Raw genomic sequence first — 24,280 nt, 5'->3', positions numbered from 1 at the left:
ACCCTCTGTCCCTGGCGCCGGGCCGGCGCCTCTCGCGGCCCGCCTCGAGGTCGCCCTACGCACCGGGGTCCACGAAGCTCGAGGCCCCGGGCTTCGCGCACAGCGTAGGCCTCCCCGCTTCCGGGGATCTCTGCTCGGTCTCCAGTGCCCCTGGTCAGCCAAGACTGCTCCACAGTATCGCCGCTTATGTCCGCCACTGGGACCCTCCGTCGGGGTACTGCCAGATGGGGGGGAATGAGGATAAATGGACGGATTTACGAACGGCGTGACGGAGCTCTCTTAGGCTGCTTCCGCCATGATGGCTACCTTGGCCACGCCATATGTTCTATAATTTTAAGGTAAAAAAATCCAAGAAACCAACGGTGGACCTCAGATCCTGCACCTCTTTCCACATTAAGTCAAGTAAGGTCCTGTGCACTTCAATTCCTGTACCTGCCATTGTTTGGTACCGCTGCGTCCCAGATAGAAACTGATACTTTGGGTGGAATGGTGCACCAGGAGGATATATCTCTTTCCAATAAAATTGAAGCCGATGTATCTTTGCAGAAACAGATTCAATCCTTTATTTTCTCCCTCATTACGTATATTTACACATGTAAATCGTCCAGCCAACGGGTTTTGTTCAGGAAAAAGAGTTTTTCTGAACTTCCTCAGGGCTTATTAATGTCTTGGTATCAGTAATAGAATTGAGGTGAATGATTGACAATAATTTAAGAGTAGTAGAAACAGGTGACTCTCCATCCACATATTTATTTTCCAAATAACATCAGCTTGGGAAAAGGCAATTAATCTAAAACCTTCTTATGCAAATTTGAAAAGCTATGCTTAAATAGGTATTGTTTCTAATACACGTTTTACTTGCTTGTAAGTCATTTCCATAATATCCTGCAAATAGAGCTGTGAAACTGGCCAGTACGCACCTGGTAGTATTTTGGTGGTGCGTTGTATCTGTAGTGGCTTTTGCCCAACTCCAGTGCAAGCTGTTCCAGATGTTCTGGGTGATCTACTCTGGCAACACTTTTCTCCACAAATGACATGACTCTAAGCGAGATAATCAGAAAATAAGTTCTACTTAAACAACAGCTGACATGAACAGGGATTATGCACTAAACCAATACAATTATGATGTATTATGCTGTGTTATGTTATGTTACATTATTTTAGAGCATTTGAATTGCCCCTAGTATCACTACTTTGGCATTTTAGCATTTTCTAGATCTAAGTGCCTTTTTCACATGGTTGTGGGCTTTTCGTTGGTTGTGTACGGTTGTTTGGTTGTGTATGGCTAGTAGAGATTTTTTTAAATGTCTAGTTACTAATGGTTTGCGTAGGTGAATGTGAAAGCACAATGAAGGGGATTTAAATATAATTCTTTGTGTTGTGGGATGTGTATTATTGGGTGTCCCATATCCCTTTGTATGAATAGATTGTTTATTAGCCCAGCATCTCTAGCCCTATGTAACCACAATTTGATGTTGTGCTAACGAGGGGTGGTATATTTGAATTAGGTTTATCAGGAAGTTGTATGTTGCTCTGGTGCAGGAAAGTGCTGTTGATTTGGCAACACTTCCCAAGTTATCAACTTGTTTGCATGTGGCTGTCATGGTTCTGTTTGGAAAAGACAAGTTATACAAGCATTTAGAAAGGTGTTGTGGGTATTGTTGAATAGGAAATACTATTGTATGCTGGTTCATAGCTAGTTAATGCACATTGGAAGGTAGGTGGGTGCATGTGGTAAAGTATGTCTTCTGCGTACTGGTTTGATGGTTGTTGGTGTATCTCGGGTTTGGGTGGGTGATTTTTGCTTCCTAGTGATATCCAAGAATTAACCAAACCTGAGCCACGTTACATGCATATGATGAATTATGTTGAGTAAGGCTTGCCGATAGTTAGGCTGCTACGTGGAAGAGAAGCAAAGCAAGACAAACTGTGAAGAACATTGCATTTTAGAATTTTAGTGCATGCATATCTCATAATGTGGCCACAGAGTCAGTATAAAACAGTACATGCTTTAGAAACAACAGTGCACGATTCAAAAGTTAATCATTTCGTCTCATCGCTAATTGAGTAAACAAGATAGAAAAATAACAATCATCTCAGGTGTGATGGTTTCATACTGGACTGATTTTAGGGTGAACAAGAACAAAGTAATGGATTAATGGATGGAATGCTTGAATTAATCACAGCCACTGGCAAACGTTTGAGGGCCACATCCCGGTCCACGGCTTTTCACCCATGATGACTCTATATACAGCACCAGTTCATCTGCACATCAGTCTAAGTCCTGCTTCATTGAAAACTGTCCAGCCTGATCTGCCAGGCAAACACTAGCCACCCTAGAGTAATTTCAACCTACTTACATCTCATCAGTGAGGTATACTTGAATTCTGTAGTATAGATAGAACCCACATCAAAGCATACCTGCCTACTGCAAAACAAGGTGATGGATAGAAAGGAAGTAAATGGCTGAAAGTAATCTCTGCCAACACCAATCAATGTAAGGATCAAAGCAAAAGTGACATTTACACAACATAGAAGACATTCAACTAAGAAACAAGATACTGCATGAACAGCTATAAGCATTTACAAAAGTAAGGTGCCTGGGTTCAACATTCAAAATAAGGGCGTTCACTGAGCATCAACATTGATATCTTTCACATGCTCCACCACACCAGCAATACTGAGCAGCTGCACAAAAATATCATGTTCTAAAATATTTGCCTCTGTGTACCTGAGACCGTGAGTTCGAAGCTCTTTGCTGGCCCTCAGCCTCTGCAGGTCGTCAACATCTCGAAATAAAAAGAAAACATTCTTGCACTCTGGGTGAGTCTCAAATAACCTTTAAAGAAGAAAAGAAAAAACGTATTCAGTTCAGTTCAAAAGAGCAACAAAAATACAATCAAATTGTAAAAGTATTTACAGTTTTTGCCAGGATATTATTACAATTGCTCTGATTACATGATAGTAATATAATGAAAAGAGAGAGCATTGCCACGAATCAGATACTTAACAACATACCTAACAAAATGTAGGAAATCACCGCTATTATAAAATACCTTTCAAATTTTCCGAACAAAGGCAAAGAAACAAACAGGAATCAACAGAAGCGAGTTTCAAGTTGTCAAAAATAGGGGCGGGAAATATTCGGGTGAACTTCAAAATCCTCCCAATTCACACACTTTTTAGGTTTCGCCTCGTCGAAAGCTGCGCCGCGCAGCTTTTCGACGCAGGCGAAATCTAATGTTAGAACAGTGGGGCCTTCGTTCCGCCTCTCTCTTCCATTGGCTAGCTCCATAAATGGAGGCTAGCCATTGGAAGAGAGAACTGTCCGTCATTTCCCAAGGCGATTTGTGGGCGTTCCGCCGATTCTTTCCCTCTCCGCAATGTCATGAAGACGTGGCCACTGTGGGCGTGTACTTTTTTTATTTTTTACATGGCTGTTTTTCTTCATTTGTACGATCGTCCTGGTCCCGCATGGTTGTATCCCGCTGTCCGTCCCCCCTCCCGCTGTCCGTGTCTTTGTTCGCCCCCTCCTCCCTCCTCGTGACTCCCGCTGTCCGTGTGCCTGTCCCCGCTGTCACACGGGGCACCTCTAGACGTATCTCAGCCCTCAATCCCAGTCTTGTTTCAATAGGTTGTTGTGGCAAGCCTCGGTACCGGCCATTCTTCGTTTTCTGTTGGTCAGTGGAAGCCTAGCGGGTGGCTAAACTTTAATTGTGGCCATCTGAGCACGACCCAGCAGGGTTGCTTCTCGTTTAAAGAAACAGTAGCAGATTTTTTCCGAAACGCTAATATGCTTATATTGGCAGAACAGGTGTTATGGGCGCTGCACCAGTTCCCTGCGGAGTTCATTGGGGGGCTTGAAGTACTCTTTTGGAAGTACAAGTGACCTAGCCCCGCCTGCGACTTGTGAGGGTACATTTAGCTGTACGCCTACCGCCACCCTGATGGGCTTTGAATTTGTAGCTTCCCGGGCATACACAGAGTTCCACAGTCTGCGCGTTAACTCACCCTACACTTTTACTGGAACTGGAAACTTTGACCTCGTCGGCTCGCACAGAGCTCTGCAGCCGGCGCATTAACCTGCCGAGATTGGAACAGGTGATCCGCGGAGTACACATGATAGAAGTCCATTGCCTCACCGCGCTCTCTTAGAGGGTCCCAGGACCCCACTCTCGCGTTCCTGCAGAGCCTGAAGTAACTGTTAAGGGGAGGGGCAGGACCCCCAAACGAAGCCTCCAGGAATGAAAGTCTTTTGCCCCTGGCTGAACAGCTGCGGTCTCTTTTGGATGGTCATTGTCACCCTCTCCACCCTCCTCCTGGGGCACTATTACACCGCAGAGGACCGCCAAGTGACCTTCACGAGTGGATCCAGGTAAGACTTGTAGAGAGTAGAGACCAAGCCCCTTTTTGGAACACGGCGCATTTTTTTTTTACAGTTATAAGTACTATGCTAACATTGTTACTGCGTTGATTTGTTTGGCAAGTGAATGGGATTGCGATTGCAAGGATGTGGCATAACGGCTAGAACAATCGACCTCGAAGCTAGGGAACAGAGATCCAGTCTTGGCAGGGACGCTCAGCATCCTGTGATTCTGGGCAAATCACGTGATTACCGTGCCCAGCAAAATGAATGTGTCCGCCTGTAACGCAACTGATGCTCTCTAAAGCGCTCTGATACCTTCAGGTCGAGTTTGTGCTATGTAAAACTCCCACAAAAACAAATAACTAATGTTATCGACCTTTGGCGGATGAAGACCCCACTGAGCACGACCCAGCAGGGTTGCTTCTCGTTTAAAGAAACAGTAGCAGATTTTTTCCAAAACGCTAATATGCTTATATTGGCAGAACAGGTGTTATGGGCGCTGCACCAGGTCCCCGCGGAGCTCGGTGGGGGGCTTGAAGTACTCTTTTGGAAGTACAAGTGACCTAGCCCCGCCTGCGACTTGTGAGGGTACATTTAGCTGTACACCTACCGCCACCCTGATGGGCTTCGAATTTGTAGCTTCTCGGGCATACACAGAGTTCCACAGTCGGTGCGTTAACCCCACCCTACACTTTTACTGGAACTGGAAACTTTGACCTCGTCGGCTCGCACAGAGCTCTGCAGCCGGCGCATTAACCTGCCGAGATTGGAACAGGTGATCCGCAGAGTACACATGATAGAAGTCCATTGCCTCACCAAGCTCTCTTAGAGCGACCCAGGACCCCACTCTCGCGATCCTGCAGAGCCTGAAGTAACTGTTAAGGGGAGGGGTAGGACCCCCAAACGAAGCCTCCAGGAATGAAAGTCTTTTGCCCCCGGGCGCCCCGGCTGAACAGCTGCGGTCTCTTTTGGATGGTCATTGTCACCCTCTCCACCCTCCTCCTGGGGCACTATTACACCGCAGAGGACCGCCGAGTGACCTTCACGAGTGGATCCAGGTAAGGCTTGTAGAGAGTAGAGACCAAGCCCCATTTTGGAACACAGGGCATTTTTTTTTACAGTTATAAGTACTATGCTAACATTGTTACTGCGTTGATTTGTTTGGCAAGTGAATGGGATTGCGATTGCAAGGATGTGGCATAACGGCTAGAGCAATCGACCTCGAAACTAGGGAACAGGGATCTAGTCTTGGCAGGGACACTCAGCATCCTGTGATTCTGGGCAAATCACGTGATTACCCTGCCTAGCAAAATGAATGTGTCCGCCTGTAACGTAACTGATGCTCACTAAAGCGCTCTGATACCTTCAGGTCGAGTTTATGCTATGTAAAACTCCCACAAAAACAAATAACTAATGTTATCGACCTTTGGCGGATGAAGACCCCACTCCTACTCCCATTCACCCACTCAGCTCTAGAGCCAATGAAGATCGATTCCAACTGCTTGAAATCTATTGCATCAGGATAGGTTTTTCAGGGGGGGGGGGAGAGAAAAAAAGGCAAAAGGATGTAACCAATGCGATGGGCTCACTGTTCGCTCAATTTGTTAAAGAGATATGGGGCTTAGTGGTGGTGTTGCAGAAGGAGGATGGAGAGTCAGTGCATTATCTTAGCACCTGGGCATAGAGATGTTGTAAGCTATGCCTCGCAGGCATCTTCTAACACGGTTGCTAACACGGTTTAAGGGAGAACTTCTGTGACAAAGGGTGCTTGACACTGCCTCAGTGGGAAAGAAGGGGGTATTCTTAGAGTGTTCGACAGTTCCGGTAAATGTCTGCTGACAGGCCTGTATGTCTTTAATTCTAAAACATACACTTTTGTTTGGCAGAGATGGTCAACCAAGTTATCCATCCGCAAGTATCTGGGAACAGGAGATAATGTCCCCGAGCAGGCCAACAGTCACGGTTAACCCTGCTTGACTCTGGACGTTTGTCAGATGGTAAGGCGGCCCTCATGGGACAGTACGTGCTGGCCCTGTTCAAGGCGGGAGTGCAGAGTAGTGAGTGCAGAGTGACTAGGGAGTGCAGAGTGACTGCAGAGTGCTAGGGAGTGCAGAGTGACTGCAGAGTGCTAGGGAGTGCAGAGTGACTAGGGAGTGCTAGGGAGTGCAGAGTGACTAGAGAGTGCTAGGGAGTGCAGAGTGACTAGGGAGTGCTAGGGAGTGCAGAGTGACTGCATAGTGTTAGGGAGTGCTAGGGAGTGCAGAGTGACCAGGGAGTGCAGAGTGACTAGGGAGTGATAGGGAGTGCGGAGTGACTAGGGAGGGCTAGGGAGTGCAGAGTGACTAGGGAGTGCTATGGAGTGCTAAGGACTGCAGAGTGAATGCAGAGATTAAGCTAGTGGCAATGTAAATGACAATGCCATTTATTTATCTGTTTTCAAAACCAACACATAAATACAAATTTTGTCATTTACAATGCCAATAGCTCTAACTTTTCCAAAGGCGAAACCATTGTATTGTAAATGCTTGTTTCTTAATGGAATTGGGGCTGATCTGCTGCTCCTTGGGTGGAAAAAAAGGGTTGGAAAAAAGTCGGAAGCTAAAAGCAAAGTTGTTTTTAGAAGCATTGTGAGAGGCTGAGAAATGTATTTAACTTAATGTTGAATACATGAAGGTAAATTCCTTGCCCGGATCCCTGAAAGTGCTCTTCAAAGCAACTTCCCCAGCTGGAATGACTGAGGGCCATATGTATCACAATGTTCTTTTGCGATTCTCAAATAGCAATTTTTGCGAATCGCTATTTGAGAATCGCAAGCGCTATGTATGTAGGATTTGCAAATAGTTTTGCGAATCCCACATATTCCTTAATTGCGAATCGCAAATTGCGATTTGCAATTAAGGAATACCTCCCCATTTCTTCCTATGGGCCTAGAGGCCCATAGTAATGAATGGGAAGACATTCTCAATTTGCGATTCTCAATTAGAGAATAGCAACTTGAGAATGCAATTTCAAGGCTGTCAGGGTGTCCAAAGGACACCATGTTGCACCCCTGAAATGTGCATGTGTGCACATGTGGTGCACATACATGCCCTAAGGGCATGTATGTGCGCCACATGGCACTTTGAAAAATGCAAAAATTTGCATTTTTTAAAGAAATTGCAAATTACCACCAACTTGAAGTTGGTGTTAATTTGTGATTCCTTAAGGCCAAATTGCACTTTTTCTGTGCCTCTTACATTGCATTTAAGGAATCACAATTTGCGATTTCTTAAATGCAATCGCAAAATAGGGAATCGCAAATGTAGCGATTCCTTATTTTGCGAGACAGATTTTCTTTAATACATGCCATTAAGCCCAATTGCGATCACAATTTGGAATGATACATATGGCCCTGAGTCCAGCGTCTGTCTTCAGAGTCTACCTGCTGCTCTACCAGGCAGACGTTACACACAAGCTCCGATGCTGGGGAAGTTGCTTTGAAAAGCTCTGTCCGGGGTCGGCTCGTCTAATTAACTTAATAATTACCAATAAGGTATTTCCATTGTCTGACCCCTTAAAGTGCTGGATGGCACAAGAATTCCGCACTCTGTGCATTCCTCACTATGTGAAACAAGGAATTCTCGTTTTGCAAGTCATTTTAAGAGGTTTTTATAAAGAATATCTGTCACCAGTGGCAGTCGTCACAAACAAAAAGTGGCGGGGTGGGTGGAGGGAGCCCGGGGGGGAGCACGGGAGGTAGTTTAATAATTAAAAATACAAAGGAAGACTTACCTGAAGCTGCCCGCCACCTCCCGCATCACGCTTCAGTGTTTTCCCTGGTCCCAGCAGACACTGGGACTGCATGACAAACTCCCTGTACAATCCTGGTGCTGCTCTCATTCTATAAGAACAGCGCAGGGATTGGCCTGGTGGGCTGGTTTGACACTCGGCTCAAGCTGAGGGAGTCTGTGCTGTTTCTCCAACCTGGCAATTTCACACAACTGGGTTGGAGAAACCTAAGTGCCCAGGTGTGTTTGGCCAGCCTAAGACGGCCGGTTAAACACACATGTGCACTTAGAAGTAAACAAACCAATCCTCCTCCTCCTGTGGCCACGGTCCCGCCCCTCCCTACACACGCTGGCTCAGCCAGCAGGTGAAAAATAAAATGATGATAGAATATTGTTTTATTTTTCACCTGCTGGCTCTGAGCCAGTGGGGTGACGCTCCTCCCCTATTGCGGAGGAGCAGCCCTGTCTGCCCCCACAATCTTTAGTATCAATATTTTTCTTTGGTGCGCCTAAATGATCTCTTTTTCACGGACCTTGGGTCAAACCATTAGGCTTTTGGATAAACAGCAATACATTATCCTAATGTGGTGCAGCTGGGGTATTCTAACTGACCCACTGATAGTCATTACATTCATCAGTCAAATTTGTACATGTTTACATATATGTTTGACGCCAAAAAAAGACCCGCTTTAGGATTTCAGAAATGGTATTCATACCAAATTCCAACCTCAGTTGCTTTATGGCTGTCGAGCCCAATTTCAGAATCCCTATCCAAAACTGGTTGTCTACAACCTGTATCTTTCTGACATTACCATACATCTCACTTATATAAAAGGGTGATGCAACACTTGACTATATATATATATATATATATATGTATATATATACACACACGCTCACTGCTCACTGACAATCGTAGAAAGCAGACGGCACTCCAAGCTGTAGGTGTCTTCAAAAATTTAATAGCAGACCCCCTGCCCCAGGAAAAGACAAACGCGTTTCGCCGAGAAACGGCTTCCTCAGTGTCTATATATATATATATCACATTCCCACTTCCTCCAAGGACAAAGTGCGAGGCCACTGCAGGGGAACACGAGAAAACACCATTTATTCCTTCACAGAGGTACAGAAAGCAGTTTCACCATCCAAGCCCATGGCAACCGCGACCTTAACCTTAACCAATAGCGCAACAGTTTGTTCAATGAGCCAATAGAATCCTTGCTTTCTAAAGATATTCGTTCAACAAATGATGTATTGTTTAACCGTTGATAACATCGCGGTTACAAATGAAATTAACATGCAGATACATTCTCTAAGTTTCTGAAATGATAAGGCATAAATCAATGTAATTTACAACATAATATTTGGAATTTACGTATAATGTTAAACTTGGGTGAAACTTTTCATCGCCGTTATGTGACAAATGTATGATGATGAATTAAGAGTTATTGAGATGTGTTACATCGTAAACATATACAAATTCTTGTTATGCCTTGAATTCAAACCCATGACAACATGTCTGCCGCTTTTCCTGGTTTTTACATGTGCACGAATTACACTGTGGGTGTTTGGTATTTAAAAATGGCTGTTAATACCATTAGACGAGCGTGACCAAGCCGTATTGGCGAAACGCGTCGTGGAGATTTTTTCATCTGCCAAATAAATTCTTGAACTGGAGCTCTGGTTGTCCTGTTTTCTTCAAGAGTTTTGAAGTTTTGTGGAACGATTTGTAAGCTTGCTGGTAGCTGCAACAGGACCGCCCGTGACAGCCTTATTTCCGAACCAGCACTGGTGGAGTGTTCAAATTTAAAAAAGGAAGTGGCTGACCCCCTGGTTCCACAGACGCTGGTGAAGAGGACTACAGTACTTGTGTCCGGGGATTATCCTGATATTTCACCTTTGATCATACAAGAGGTGACTACACCGGCGTATTGAGAGGAACTTACATCTGCTGTCCGGTAAGAAGTTTGGGACATCGAGGAAAAGGAGGGTACAGGCTCTGCATCAGCTACGGTGTGGCTGCTTGGAATTCTTGATTACCTGGTGAAATCGAACAGACTACAGGCTGCATAGTAACGAATCCAGGGGCAGGGAGCATACAATTGACTAACGACAAATTCCAAGTCGGTGAATTGCACAGAGCCCAAAGAAGATATTATACTATCATGGCAGGCGAATTAGATGCTCGTCGCAAGAAGACTGCGGACAAACTTTTCTTCACAGATTCAAGTACCAACATTGATCAGATGCCGACCACTTCCAACATTGGCACCGAATTAAGTTTACTGGCAAAATTGAATTTACTAGAAAAATTGTATAAGAGGGAACTGTCTAAATGGTGGGAAGCGGAGTCCCTGCAGAGATACATTGAGGTAAAAAGAGTACCCAGAGGACTCCGCATTTTTACCATTCCTACCTACGAAGACCCAGATGCGGAGATGTTGCAAGAATGGACTGACAACTCCGCAGCATGTTCCATGACAATGATGCGCATCCTGGTGAAATTTGCCATAAAAGACAGGGCTAAACTTCTCGTGGAAATTGAGAAATCGACATTGGAAATAAGTCAATTGATTTCTAAAGAGGCATTGGAAGAACACCTTAAGAAATTGATCACGAAGATGGAGAAACTAGAAGAGGAGATTACTGCGAAAAAACAACGGAAGTTTATAAGAGACTATAAAGATTATCAATCCGGACGCACCCTAACCTTTCAAAAGAAATACGATCACTTATTTGATAAGAAGACTGGATTAGCTGTGGCCAATAACTCAACATTGACCACCGGACACGATGCAACAGAAAGTGATATATCGGATGGGAATATTTCTGATGCATCCAACTCGAGGGGTCAACCAAGACATGGTTGTTGATCCAAGAAGGAATCCAAATTTTTTATTACAGTTTCAAATGATCAACAAAAATCGGACAGAAATGTTCCAGGATGGGGGCTCGCAAAGAGGCCGAGGCAACAGAGGCGGAATTACCGCAACAAACAAGCCAAAAAGAGGAGGTGCCGGCGGAATCAAAGCTCCAATGGGAATGGCAACACAGAGCAAGAACCATAAATGAATATGACAGTGGTTAATTTATCGCAGAGAGCACTCACTCAAGATGAGATGGATACTTTGGCTTTGGGACTTTCATTCTGTCCTTCAAATAATATGAACTTTGCTGAAACACGGATTGATCTTTTCCTATTTTCTAGAAAACTTAAACTTAAGAAATGGTTCGCAACGAAGCCTAAGACAACAAGAATTGTAAGTACTCCTATGACTATTAGTAATTTAGACACACATGATGTGGAATTACTACATGTTATTGATTCCAATTACGAAAATGCCTGTAACACCCCGGAGTGGGATACATGGGTTTTTGACGGGGGGACTAACCCCGGAACTAAATTTAAACCGAAATCAGTTTTCCTTCCATTGATCCAATGTGACGCTATTGATGTCTTTGAAAGAGGGGTTTTAAAAGATCTAACCAGAATGCGATATCAAAAGATATCACGGACAAATAAAAATTTAACAGCTGACCAGATTATCGCTATTGATAACTTGAAATGTGATACCAATATTGTCATCAGACAATCTGATAAAGGTGGGAATGTTGTGGTAATGGAGAAGATAAAATATCTAAATGAAGGTTTGAGACAACTGAGTGATGAAAAATGCTATTGTAAAACTACTTCTGATGAGCTATTGAAATCCAATACAACTTTTAGAGACTTGTTGTCTGAATGGAGAGACAAGGGGTTATTGGAGTGTGAAGAATTTCAATATTTGTACTGTGCCCATCCCAGGATACCTATTTTGTATCTGCTCCCTAAATTACACAAGGACCCCATTGATCCACCTGGGCGTCCGATTGTGTCCTCGATTGGATCTCTGTTGGAGCATACCTCCAAGTACATAGACCATTATCTCAGGCCTTATGTGATGGCTCTCCCATCATATATTAAAGATACCAGACATTTCTTAACGGCTGTCAATGGAATCCATTGGGATGACCATTACACCTTGGTCACACTAGATGTAAGCAGCCTCTACACCAGTATACAGCATGAATATGGGTTGGAGGCTGTAAAACACTTCCTCAAGACTAGATCTGTTTCCTTTTTGCAACATTCTGAAATGATTAAATCTATGATCGATTTTTGTCTTAAAAACAATTTCTTTTTCTTTGACAACATCATGTATCGACAGTCACAGGGCACAGCCATGGGGACCTGCTTCGCCCCCAGCTACGCGAATTTATTCATGGGCTGGTGGGAGGAGCGGGTCATCAGGGAATTGGCTGAATTCGATAATGTTGCCCTGTGGCTTCGATACAATGATGACATTTTTTTCATTTGGTGTGGAGATGAGATGTCTGCTAAATTATTTATTGACAAACTCAATCACAACCATCTGAACTTGAAACTGACGGAGCATATCAGCAATCAAAGGATTGAGTTCCTAGATGTGACTGTGGAGGTAGTTAGCAATCAGCTTAACACTAGACTATTTCGCAAAAAGACTGCGGGAAATAGCATTCTCAATGCTACTAGTTGTCATCCCCGCAATCTAGTGTATAGCATACCTTATGGAGAATTACTTTGCGCAAAGCGCAATTGCAGCACACAGGAGTCATATAAAGAGGAAGAAAAGATCATGTGTCATAGATTCCTTAATAGGGGTTACAGTAAAAAGGTGATCAATACAGCTATAACGCGGGTTGATCAAAAAAACAGGGTAGAATTACTGAACCCTAGAATAGAGAGCGAGGAATCAGAAAGAGTAAGATTCATCACCACTTTTTCCGGACAAGCACATGAGGTGCGCAAGATTTTAAAAAAACATTGGCACATCTTGCAGACAGACAATCATCTGAATAAATACCTTGACGACAATCCCCAAATTACATTCCGTAAGGGGAGGTCTCTCAGAGATGAGCTAAGCAAAAACTACGTCACCTCTTCAGTCGTTTCCAAAAACATGGGTAACTTAGGCCTTAAATGCTGCCGCAAATGTAAAGCTTGCAAGTACAGTCAGGACTGCCAGACACTCACTGTTCCAAACACGAGTAGAGAATTTACTATACGCAAACGGCTCACTTGTAACACACCGTTTAGTGTGTATATTCTGACATGTCCCTGTAATAAATGGTACGTGGGCAGCACAAAGCATGAAGCCAAGAAAAGGGTGCTAGAACACCTACGTGCCATACGCAGTAACAATAGACAATACCCTTTAGCAAGGCATGTCTTTGCGGAACACATGCAGGACGAAAAACTTGTCCGGTTTGTGGTGATTGACAATGTTGATTTGGGGGTTAGAGGTGGCAACCAAGAACTATCCCTCAGAAAACCTGAATCCAAATATATTGTTGATTTTGAATGTTTAACTCCTAAAGGATTTAATATTAGTGAAAAACTATCTGTACATTTACATAAATAATAATTCTGATGAAAATACTTATTGTAAATATTGTCTGCAGTTTTCTTGATTTAATTTTTTTTTCTCATTATTTTAGATTTCACTTATTACTGGGTAGCGGACGATTGTGGATCACAATACAGAACGACATGCATTAATCTCTAAGATCTTGCGAATATAATGCCCACTAGGGCATGATATCTATGATGGACTCCTGACATATATATATTTCACTGTTGCCCACTGGGGCATGGATGTTATTAAGGTCGCCTTGACAAAAGACTTATGTTGGTTGCGCAGCAAGTAGACTTTACCTCGTTGATGTACAATTATTAGCTGCGAGGACATTTCAACTGGATCTGTTGTACAATAAGATTTACGATCAAAGTACTTTACACGTTTTACAATGTTGGTATACTGTAACTTCCTTGGTTACATGGCAACCGCGACCTTAACCAATAGCGCAACAGTTTGTTCAATGAGTCAATAGAATCCTTGCTTTCTAAAGCTATTCGTTCAACAAATGATGTATTGTTTAACCGTTGATGACATCGCGGTTACAAATGAAATTAACATGCAGATACATTCTCTAAGTTTCTGAAATGATAAGGCATAAATCAATGTAATTTACAACATAATATTTGGAATTTACATATAATGTTAAACTTGGGTGAAACTTTTCATCGCCGTTATGTGACAAATGTATGACGATGAATTAAGAGTTATTGAGATGTGTTACATCGTAAACATATACAAATTCTTGTTATGCCTTGAATTCAAACCCATGACAACATGTCTGCCGCTTTTCCTGGTTTTTACATGTGCACGAATTACACTGTGGGTGTTTGGTATTTAAAAATGGCTGTTTATACCATTAGACGAGCGTGACCAAGCCGTATTGGCGAAACGCGTCGTGGAGATTTTTTCATCTGCCAAATAAATTCTTGAACTGGAGCTCTGGGTGTCCTGGTTTCTTCAAGAGTTTTGAAGTTTCGTGGAACGATTTGTAAGCTTGCTGGTAGCTGCAACAGGGCCGCCCGTGACAGCCTTATTTCCGAACCAGCACTGGTGGAGTGTTCATATATATATATATATATATATATATATATATAGATATATATATATTCCATAGGAGTTTGCTCGCACAATGAGGATATCCGCACAATGTTGGATTTCACCTTTTTATTCGGGAGGCAGCAGCAAGTTAATAGCAGTCTCTGTCAGCGTTGAATCACACCTTTGTTGCAATACGCGTTTCGGAACACTCTCCTTTGTCGGTGGCATGGCGCATCTGGGAGAGAAAGCATCGCGCATTCAATAAGTCAGGTGGTATTTAAATTCATAGTCCCGCCCCACTGGGCGTGTGCGTGCTATGCACTCTGGTTCTTGTAGTTTGTAGCAAATAATATCCATAGTGGTTTTCGCTTGCTCTCTCTCTCCAACAATAGCTCCTGTTGGGTCGTTGGCAGGACCACCACTCCTTGTTGCTTTACTTGTGCCAAAACCACTGCATGAGAAGGCTCCTTTCTACTTTTTGTTTCCCTGTAGCAATACAGGAGGTCAGTCAACTGACCCTTGGAGCCCACTTTTCAGTCTGGGTATGAGTGGGAGCAGATTCAGGCCTTCACATCTCCACACAAGTCACAGACTACAGGTCGGGTCCATTGCTGTTGTTCGGCAGGTCAGATGTGTTCGAATGAGCTGTGGGTGAGGTACCACTTTGGTAGGATTCACAGAGCAGTGGGTGATTTGATTCCTAGACACTTCCTAACCAATGAGAAATACATTATCAGTAGCAAACCTTCCTACCTTTGAAGCACACCCTCTTTACCTTACTGCAAACTATCCCACATTGCACTATTCGGAGTAAAATCCAACATGCCAACACCGTTCTCCATTGCATGCTGGTGTCCCAGTCAGGTGTGCTCTAATGACAATGATCAGTCCTCACCAAACTGGTTCTAGGACCAGGTCCCCCTCCCGCTGGATTGATGCCAAGCTGGCCACTGGAGGAACAGAGAAAAAAGGCTTCTCTTCCATAAATCTCCCTTTAGACTTACCTATAAATGGACGTCTCGCCCTTGTCCAGTTCAAATTAACAAAGTTCCTGAATCCTTACCAGCTGCCCTTCCTGGGGTGAAAGGAGGCACATAACTCACACCCAGGTCTTCCTGCCAAAAGGACTTGCCAGTTGTTTATGCTCTTAATCACCCCTAATTAGGGGAAGCACTGACCATCTGCTGGCAGGCTAATATGAATTAGATACTGGATGTCCAGGCAGAAAAAGTCTGTTTCCTAAATAATTATCAAACATCCGACTTCACCTATGAATTGGATTTTTAATACATATTTTAACTAGTGTTTGGATCATTCCCTTAGCTTATCCCAAATCGAGTTAACAGAAATAGTATTTTATTTTGAACTTTAGTGTTTCTAATAGGGACAACAGCCCTTTTACAGTGAGTGGAGTAATCATTGTAGGTGCATGCCAATTTTAAATTCTTGCATGTACCACCTTAAAATATTAGGCACTCTACCTTGTGGTCTCACAAAGTCTACTTAGGGGTGAGTTATTTAATATTTAAAAGAAGGGTTCCTCCTTTGACAAAAGGCTATTTTGACAGATTTGCCTGCATATTTAAAAGCATTCTGCAGCACACATAGAAAGAGGAAAACACCATCAATTATTGTTTTCATGCAGGTAGGTGTCTGTTCCTGTGCAAAATCCATCATCAAAGCAATGCAAGCACCCTTGCACCATGGTGCAAGGGTGCCTGCGCTGGCACATGGCAGCCAATTGTGCGCAAGCGCAGGGGAAAGCCCAGAAATGCGTCATATTGTTGTGAATATGATGCATCCCTGTGCTTTTAAATTAACTCAGCACGGCACAGCAAGATGGCTTGCGGTGCTGCACTGCATCATTTTGTTATAAATACGGCCTGAGTATTTAATAGCCAGAGCAATGCTACCAAAAGGTTGCCTCTGCACTACTAAGAACTCTGAGCCATATTTATGACCCGGTTTGCATCGCAAACCGTACATCCGATTTTTGAAGCCACACTACGCCACTTTGAGTGGCTCCAAAAATTTGGAGTAACACAAAGCAGCGCAAATCACTGTGCTGCGTTACTGTGCCCTGGGTCGATAAAGCAATCCGGATTTATAAAGCGCAGCCAATCACCCAAGGGGGTTTCCAGGCGCTTTCAGGTCCTTCTGCAGTTCACATAGAATGAGGAAAATGCCTCTCTGGATTGCTTTTGTGCAAAAAAGGTCACCCTTCCTGTACAAAGACAATCCTGCGTGCAACGCAAGCACCCTTTGCACCGTGGTGCAAGGGTGCCTGTTTTGGCGCTAGGTAGCCCATTATGTGCCAGTGCAGGGGGGAAAAGTCAGGAATGCGCTATATGCCTTAAATATGGTTCATTTCTGCTCTTTCCCAGTGATGCAGTGAAGTGACTTGCTGTGCTGCACTGTGCAACTATTTAATAAATATGCCTCTTAATCTGTGGACTGCAGGTTACACACAGTGGTCAGCCATTGCCTCTGTCCTGGTAAGATAGCTTAGTGAGCTGAGCACTTGCCACTAACTTTGGTCTGTCCCTTGGTCATTCTCTATTGTGAGCAAGTTTTAATACCAGTAGCAGGTCCAACTCAGCCTTTCATATTTCTGAAGTTGATACATCAAACATGTTGCACACCTTGGCATGTTTGCGTTAAACACCACACAAAAGACAAGCTTACATGTTGGCACTTGCAATAGATGTGCATAGTCAGAATTGCTGGCATGGAAAGGCAAGCCTATTACAAGTTAATTACCTTTTCCAATTTAAATGTTTCTCAAAACACGTGGCCTGCTCTGGAATGGAGTCGCGGTTAGTAAGTGACTAATGTTTTTAAAACAATACTACATTTTGAGAAATATGCATTTAAAACATTGTCTGTTTGAAAGTGGTTGCAATTATTTCTTATGTATAGCTCTCATAGAAAGCCTCTATTGTTTATTTTCTTTTCTTAATATAATAGCTCACTGCTATGACATACTACCAAAACTGGTTACCCACTGTTGTGATGTCATGAAGGCCTTCCAGGCCAGGCTGCTAGGGCTCTCTGACAGCCTATAGCACAGTGCTGCTTGTCTGCTTTGAATGAAAGCAGAAGGAACAGCTGCTGGAGTGGGAAGGAAGGCAGGGAAGATGGCTGTGGTTGGTTAGGGATTGCAGGCAAGGTTTTTTAAAATGTGGGACAGGGAAGAGAGATTGTGCTATGGATGGCACACCATTACTCCTCTGCTCCTGCGTAGCAGTTTAAAGCAGAGGAAGATCATTTTAGAGCAATGCACAAAATACAATTATAGATGGGTAAAAAGTGAATTACGGGGATGTTTTTCACATCAGGGTTCTGAGTGACATCATTGACAACTTGTGCTTCACTCTTATTGTTTATTTGATGTCACTCACAACACTTCGTTGAAAAACATACCTTTAATTCACTGTTACTCATCTAGAATTCTATGTAGTAGTGGGTTTAATCTGTTTGAAAATGTTGTACATGAACAAATGATGGTAACGAAGACCAGCAACTAAAAACAGGAGTGTTAGACACAAAGTGAATAGAGGAAAAACAGAATAAATATAGATTGGCAGCTCAAAGTACTTTTTGTGACAAGGTGGATGCTGATAGTAGGATGATGTCCGAGAGCAAACCACAAGGACATTTACTCAAATATTAAAGGAGTTGGCGAAAGCAAGGAGAGTAAAATCAAAGCAATGGTGGGAAATTACATCACCTTTAAATTATCTGGTATGTGGCAGAATCCCGAGAGGTTTACATATCATGTTATTGTCCACTTATTAGGACATGGATGAAGATTTAATCAAAGAATGACGTACCAAGACAGAGGATTGCTCAATGAAACTGATGATGGGCACACGTATCAAATATGTCAAAAGTAAAATCGAAAGACAAACAACAAAAGTAGAATCTTTAATGAAAGAATTGCAGGAAAATTAGGAGCTTAAGGAATTGTTATTGATAATGGAAAAGGGCCTACAAAAAATGAGGAGGAAATCTAGAAAATTTACCAGGCATAGGTTGGATTACCAACATGGGAAAATCAACAATTTTGCCAAAAGATTGGATATATGTAAAAACAACAGTTGATGGACAGAATGCAGAACAATGGCATACATTCACCCCAGTACAGAGATCTGGGCCTAAATCCATCGTTTTTTCCACTCCACACTACCCGAGTTCAGACATGGCCATATGCAAATCAGCCTTGACCCTGGAACAGTCCAGCCCAAACTGCCAAGCCATGTCTTCCCTGGAGCGGAATCAAGCATCCTAGGACCGGTTTCTGGCTATCAGCCGTCATCAGCCAGGATAGCTTGACTCCAGTGGTGTGGAGAGCACGGGACTCACGTCTGAGCATACCTGTTCTACTCGGGGTGACAAATGCAAAAACAACAGTTGATGGACAGAATGCAGAACAATGTCATACATTCACCCCAGTACAGAGATCTGGGCCTAAATCCATCGTTGCTGTTCACCCTATGTGGGAAGGGTATGCCCAGATGTGGGTCCCGTGCTCACTAAGCCACTGGAGTCAAGCTATCCTGGTTGAAGACTGAGAAAATAACAACCATAGTGGAAGAAGAGACCAATCTACAAGAAAGACCTTTGGTAATAAATTTCTCATCATAAAAGTTAACCTCAAATAAGAAAAAGATATTAAATCTTAAATTAACATTTTGAGCTGTGTCTATCCCTCACTTTTCCAATGCAAGAATTGAAAAATTTAAGTTCACCAGAAAGTTGAACCTGCGCAAGCACTTTGAAATTAAATCAAGGAAGTTGACTGAAAAGCAATTGGGTGAGGAGAATTTTCGAATTTCACAACTGCAAATATTCCATAACTTTTAGAGATTAACGAAGAGGGATCTCGTGTATAGAAGGAGTTTGAATTACTGACTCCAAGATGGGCTTTTATACCAACATGGTGATATCCAGTGGATGTAAGATAAAGAGCAAATTCTGTCCATAATTACCAGCCAATAATAAGATAGACCTCTTCCATAAGATGATTGTGGAGGATATGAATGATTTGAGGAGATGAAAAGAGGAACCCACACCAAAGGACTGAAATGATTTCACTGCCTTAAAAAAGAATAATTCCCGAATTATAATACCATCTCATAAAGGGGGTAATAATATTTTAATGGATAAAGCAATGTACTTGGCTGAAACACATTGCAATTGGACAATACAGTACATTCCCAGTACCTGACAATAAACCCTATGAAACAAATAGAGAACGAGTGCCATACATTATTGGATAAATGGTTGAAGGTGGATCTCTTTGAATTAGAAGAATATCAATATCTCCATACAATCGGTGCAAAAATGGCTACCATCTATTTTCTCCTGAAAATACTTAAAAATGCCCACAGACCACCTGGCAGAAAATCGTGGGCTCCATAAGATCGCTCCTGGAGAATAGATCGAGATTTCTGGATTTTTTCATCCAACCGTATTGAACAAGTTTGCCCTCATACTTGAAAGATTCAACTGCCTTCCTTAAAAAATATGGATGGCATATCATGAAAACCAAGCTATATCTCTGGATGTTGTATCATTATACCCATCAATACAACAGGAGGATGGAATAGCTGCATTCCGCTACTTTTTGAGGGATAGGTAAATGAAGCTTTTTGAACATACTCCTATAAACTTGGAAATGATGCATTATTGTCTTACCCATAATGATGTCTTCCTCTTTGATAATGAAATATATCTACAGCAACAGGGGATGGCGATGGAGACCTCCTTGGCCCCCAACGATGCAAATGTATTCATAGAGTGGTAGGAGAAGGAGGTCACCTGGTCGGAGGAGAATGAAATGTGCAGGATGGATGTTGTACTTTGGACTTGATTTATCGATGACCTCTTCCTCCTTTGGGATGGTGTAGAATCGAAATTGGAGGAATTCATTTTGAGATTAAATACAAACAATTTAAACATCCAATTCACTAAGGCATATAGTAAAGAACACAGTGAGTTTTTGGACATGGAATTGAATGCAAGTGATAACAATATGAAGACAAACTAGCCATAGGAAAGCAACAAATGGAAATTCCATACTACATGCCAATAGTGGCGATGCAAAGGCAATTAAGTAGAGCATCCTATTTGGACAAATGTTGAGAGCGTGAATTATACGCTCAACGGAAAATAGACTTTGACTTGGAAGTAGCCAAAATAATAACAAGAGAAGGGGCGTGGCTAGCAGCCGGTGATGGCGGCAGCAACTTAGAGAGGCTCCCACTGTAAGGCGGCATCCCGCATAAATCCGGAGGTAATATCCGATACATTGATCATCCAGACGGGTCGGACTGGGTCTGGTGACCGTGCGGCAACCTGAGGAGAACTTTCGAGGCAGCGGCGGCCCGGCATTCGACGGAACGGCAAAATGAGGAGAGGGACCTACTATCCGTCTTGAAGCGGCGGTGTGGACTGCTGACAGCACCCGGGCGGAAGTGAGACTTCGGCGGGTGTCTACCGCCGGAAGTGACGGACCATCGGCGACAACATTGGCGAAGCCCGGGAGAAGTCCGGACCCATCAGAGGGGCCTGCGGTGAGTCGGGCGGTCGGGCGCGGCCTCGGGGGACAGCGGCAGGCATCGGCGACGGACGCCGCAACGCAGGTACGGACCCGCCATTTTGGGAGGGCAGCGCTGTCACAGCCATGACCGCCCAGATGGGCATGCACTAGACTCTGGTGCCTGAATCTCTGAGGAGCCGCAACGAGGAGGAAAGCACCGGGTGACAGGAGGAGCGGTCCGCACCCCCGCGATAACATCAGCGGGTCGCTGTGAGCTCCGGGCTGACCACGCACAGACACACCCCCCTCCCCACTACTGAAACTGAGGCAGCGCCTGGCCGCAGGACAATTGGCACAGCAAAGCCGGGAAGGCACGCTCCGGGCATGCAAAACGTCGACCCACTGAGCTACCAACTGGTACCGGTACCGGGTGAACGCATCGGCGCATACTTATAACGGTGGGGTCACACAGGATATGCCTTTGCTTCTGACCTACAGGCCTATTACCCCAGGACAGTACTGAACAGCAATGGAAGGGGTACAACACATTGGACGCGAAAGGGGGTGAAAGGGCCACCCCAGCGACGAACACCTTGTGAGGAGTCCTGCTCGAGCCCGCACTGCATACGGGGATATAGCCGGCGGACGCGTCCGAACGAGGGAAGGCCTATATCACTCCATAGGGAGAGCTGGACCCGATTACCACACGGACACCACCTAGAAGACACGAACAAAGTCCCGTCCCGGGACGAGCAGCGCGACCCTTTTGGGTGACAAGAACAGTCACAGGTCGTTCAGCATGGTGAACAGAGGCCCCAGGCACAACTCCACACAGGCCAAACTCGATAAATTTGCCTATGACAAGCAGACCCCCCCCCCTGGAGCAACGCAAGTCCATGGGGAAACCGGCGGAAGGTGGCGGGACAAAGAAAGCCACTCTAGAGGATGTCCTGGCGGCATTGGCTCAAGTACAGGAAACGGTGGGGGCAACGGCGACGGAAGTGACCCTAATACGCGCAGACCTTCAGAAGATGAATGAGAGGGTGAAACAAGTTGAAGTCGTGACCAAATCCCTAGTCGAGGATGTGTCTGAGCTACAAACAGAAATGGGAAAATTGCAAGCGGACAACAAAACACTTATAGAAAAGCTGGACGATCAGGAAGGACGCTCGAGAAGGAACAACGTCAGAATTTTGGGTGTGCCAGAATCCGAAGTCACAGGAGCTATGGATATCTACGTGGAAGATATGATCAAAAATCAGCTCCAGCCCAAAGGTCTTTCGCATTTCTTCTCTGTGGAAAGGGCCCACAGGGTGCCAGGGGGGAAACCGAAGACAGGAGGTCCACCACGGCCGATACTGGCGAGACTCTTTAATTTCAGGGACCGGGACGCTATTCTGCAAGCGGCCAGAGTGGCGCCGGCCATCCAAATTCAGAACTCCAAGGTGTCCTTTTTCCCAGACTACACGGCGGAAGTATCACGGAGAAGGAGGACTTTCCTCGAGGTGAAAAAGACGTTAAGAGAAAAGGAACTGCCCTACTCGATGCTCTTTCCAGCCAGACTCCGGGTGGTGGCTGATAAAAAGGTCTGGTTCTTCGACTCCCCCGATGCGGCCAGGGATTGGCTTGAAGGATGGCGCACGGCGGGACAGCCACGAAGAACCCATAGAACAAACCACGGACACCGAGATGAAAGCCGGACAGGGTCACAGGCGTCAGGCAGAGGAGGACCGAGAGGATCCCCGGCACATGACCTCACGGAAGTTGACGGAGAAGAATAACCCGGATTGAATGGGACGAACATGACCGCTGTCTCATGCTGATGGCATTTGTATTTCGCAGTCGCGGCTGGACGCGGGCCTGGTTAGCCCCGGATGAGAGCAGGGATGCCGCCTGCTCAGGGAGACCCTCTTCCCAACACACAAGTACTCTGGTTTGGGGATGGGTTAAGCACTCTGCTCAGTTGGGGAGGCGGGCAGTTGGAAGTCCGTTAAGCAGGGGGGCAGGGAGGGGGGGGGAGGAGGTTTGTTTTGGAAATGTTCGGAATACACAGGTATGGTCGAGGGATAATGTTCCACATTCGGATTGTTTAGCAACAGCTTGGTATGTACAAACAAGGTCTAACTGTCATGTCCCTAGTCTACGACGTCTAGCGAATGGGTGGAAGCAAAGTGCCCATGGCTCGATTCACATTAGACACGCACAAGTCCACATGCATACAAATGTCAGACGACCCGACACTTAGCGCGGAGGGAGCTGAGTCACGATCACCGTTTTCCCCCCTGCGAATCCTGACATAGAATGTGAGAGGGCTGGGAGACAAGGTGAAACGTGGTTTGGTGTTGGCCGCACTAAAGAGGCAGAAACCCGACATAGCCCTCCTACAGGAGACACATTTAACGGGGGGGGCATCCAAGGCCATGGATAGGAGAGGATACAAAATGGTAATTCATTCAGAATTCACGTCAGGGTCACGAGGGACGGGCATCTTAATTCAGAAATCCTCACACTTCATTCCGTTGAACACTAAGACTGATGGCCAAGGATGCTTCGCAGCCCTACAGGGACAGTGGGAGGGTAGACCCCTTAGTTTGGTATCGGTGTACATTCCTCCAGCCTCCACTCAGTGAAGCTCCCAGAGTTAGCTGAATTTTTACTGACTCTTCCCGAGGGGGATGTCATTCTTGGGGGAGACTTCAATGCCATTATAGACACACAGTTGGATAGGTTCCCGACGATGACGCCCACTACAGGGCCCTCCCGCTTTCAGTGTTTTTTAACAGCGATGGGTCTAACTGACATCTGGCGACTTACACACCCCCAGACAAAGCAATATACTTATCACTCCGCTGTGCACGGCAGCATGTCAAGAATTGACCACTTCTTAGCCCTGGGCAACGGTACCCAAAACATAGATGCCGTAGATATTCACCCGAGGGGTATATCGGACCACTCCCCGATCACCCTGACACTTTCCACCCAGGAGAAGTCTCACAAACGTATATACCCTATACGAGCTGCATATCTTAAGGTCCCTCAGGTTCAAAGAGCTCTTAAAAAGGCGACAACGCAGTACTTTGCTGAAAATGTAGACTCGGTACGCTCCTCAGAGGTTCTGTGGGAAGCG

The 24,280-nt window shown here is 44.7% G+C and overlaps 1 protein-coding gene across 1 annotated transcript in view; it reads right to left on the bottom strand.

The window, feature by feature from the left end:
• The window catches only part of LOC144782699 (neuroglobin-1-like), a 139,214-nt gene that overhangs the window by 96,676 nt on the left and 18,258 nt on the right, over positions 1-24,280 (bottom strand). The window contains exons 2-3 of the mRNA XM_078662027.1: positions 2,732-2,839; positions 921-1,041 (exon numbers count right to left, since the gene is read on the bottom strand). Of these exons, the coding sequence (XP_078518153.1) occupies positions 921-1,041; positions 2,732-2,839 (229 nt within the window). The remainder of the gene's footprint in view (positions 1-920; positions 1,042-2,731; positions 2,840-24,280) is intronic.

The sequence above is a fragment of the Lissotriton helveticus genome, chromosome 9 (assembly GCF_964261635.1).
Source record: "Lissotriton helveticus chromosome 9, aLisHel1.1, whole genome shotgun sequence".
Classification (NCBI taxonomy): domain Eukaryota; kingdom Metazoa; phylum Chordata; class Amphibia; order Caudata; family Salamandridae; genus Lissotriton; species Lissotriton helveticus.
The sequence above is the reverse complement of the archived record's forward strand: the minus strand, read 5'-3'. Positions and strand labels throughout refer to the sequence as shown.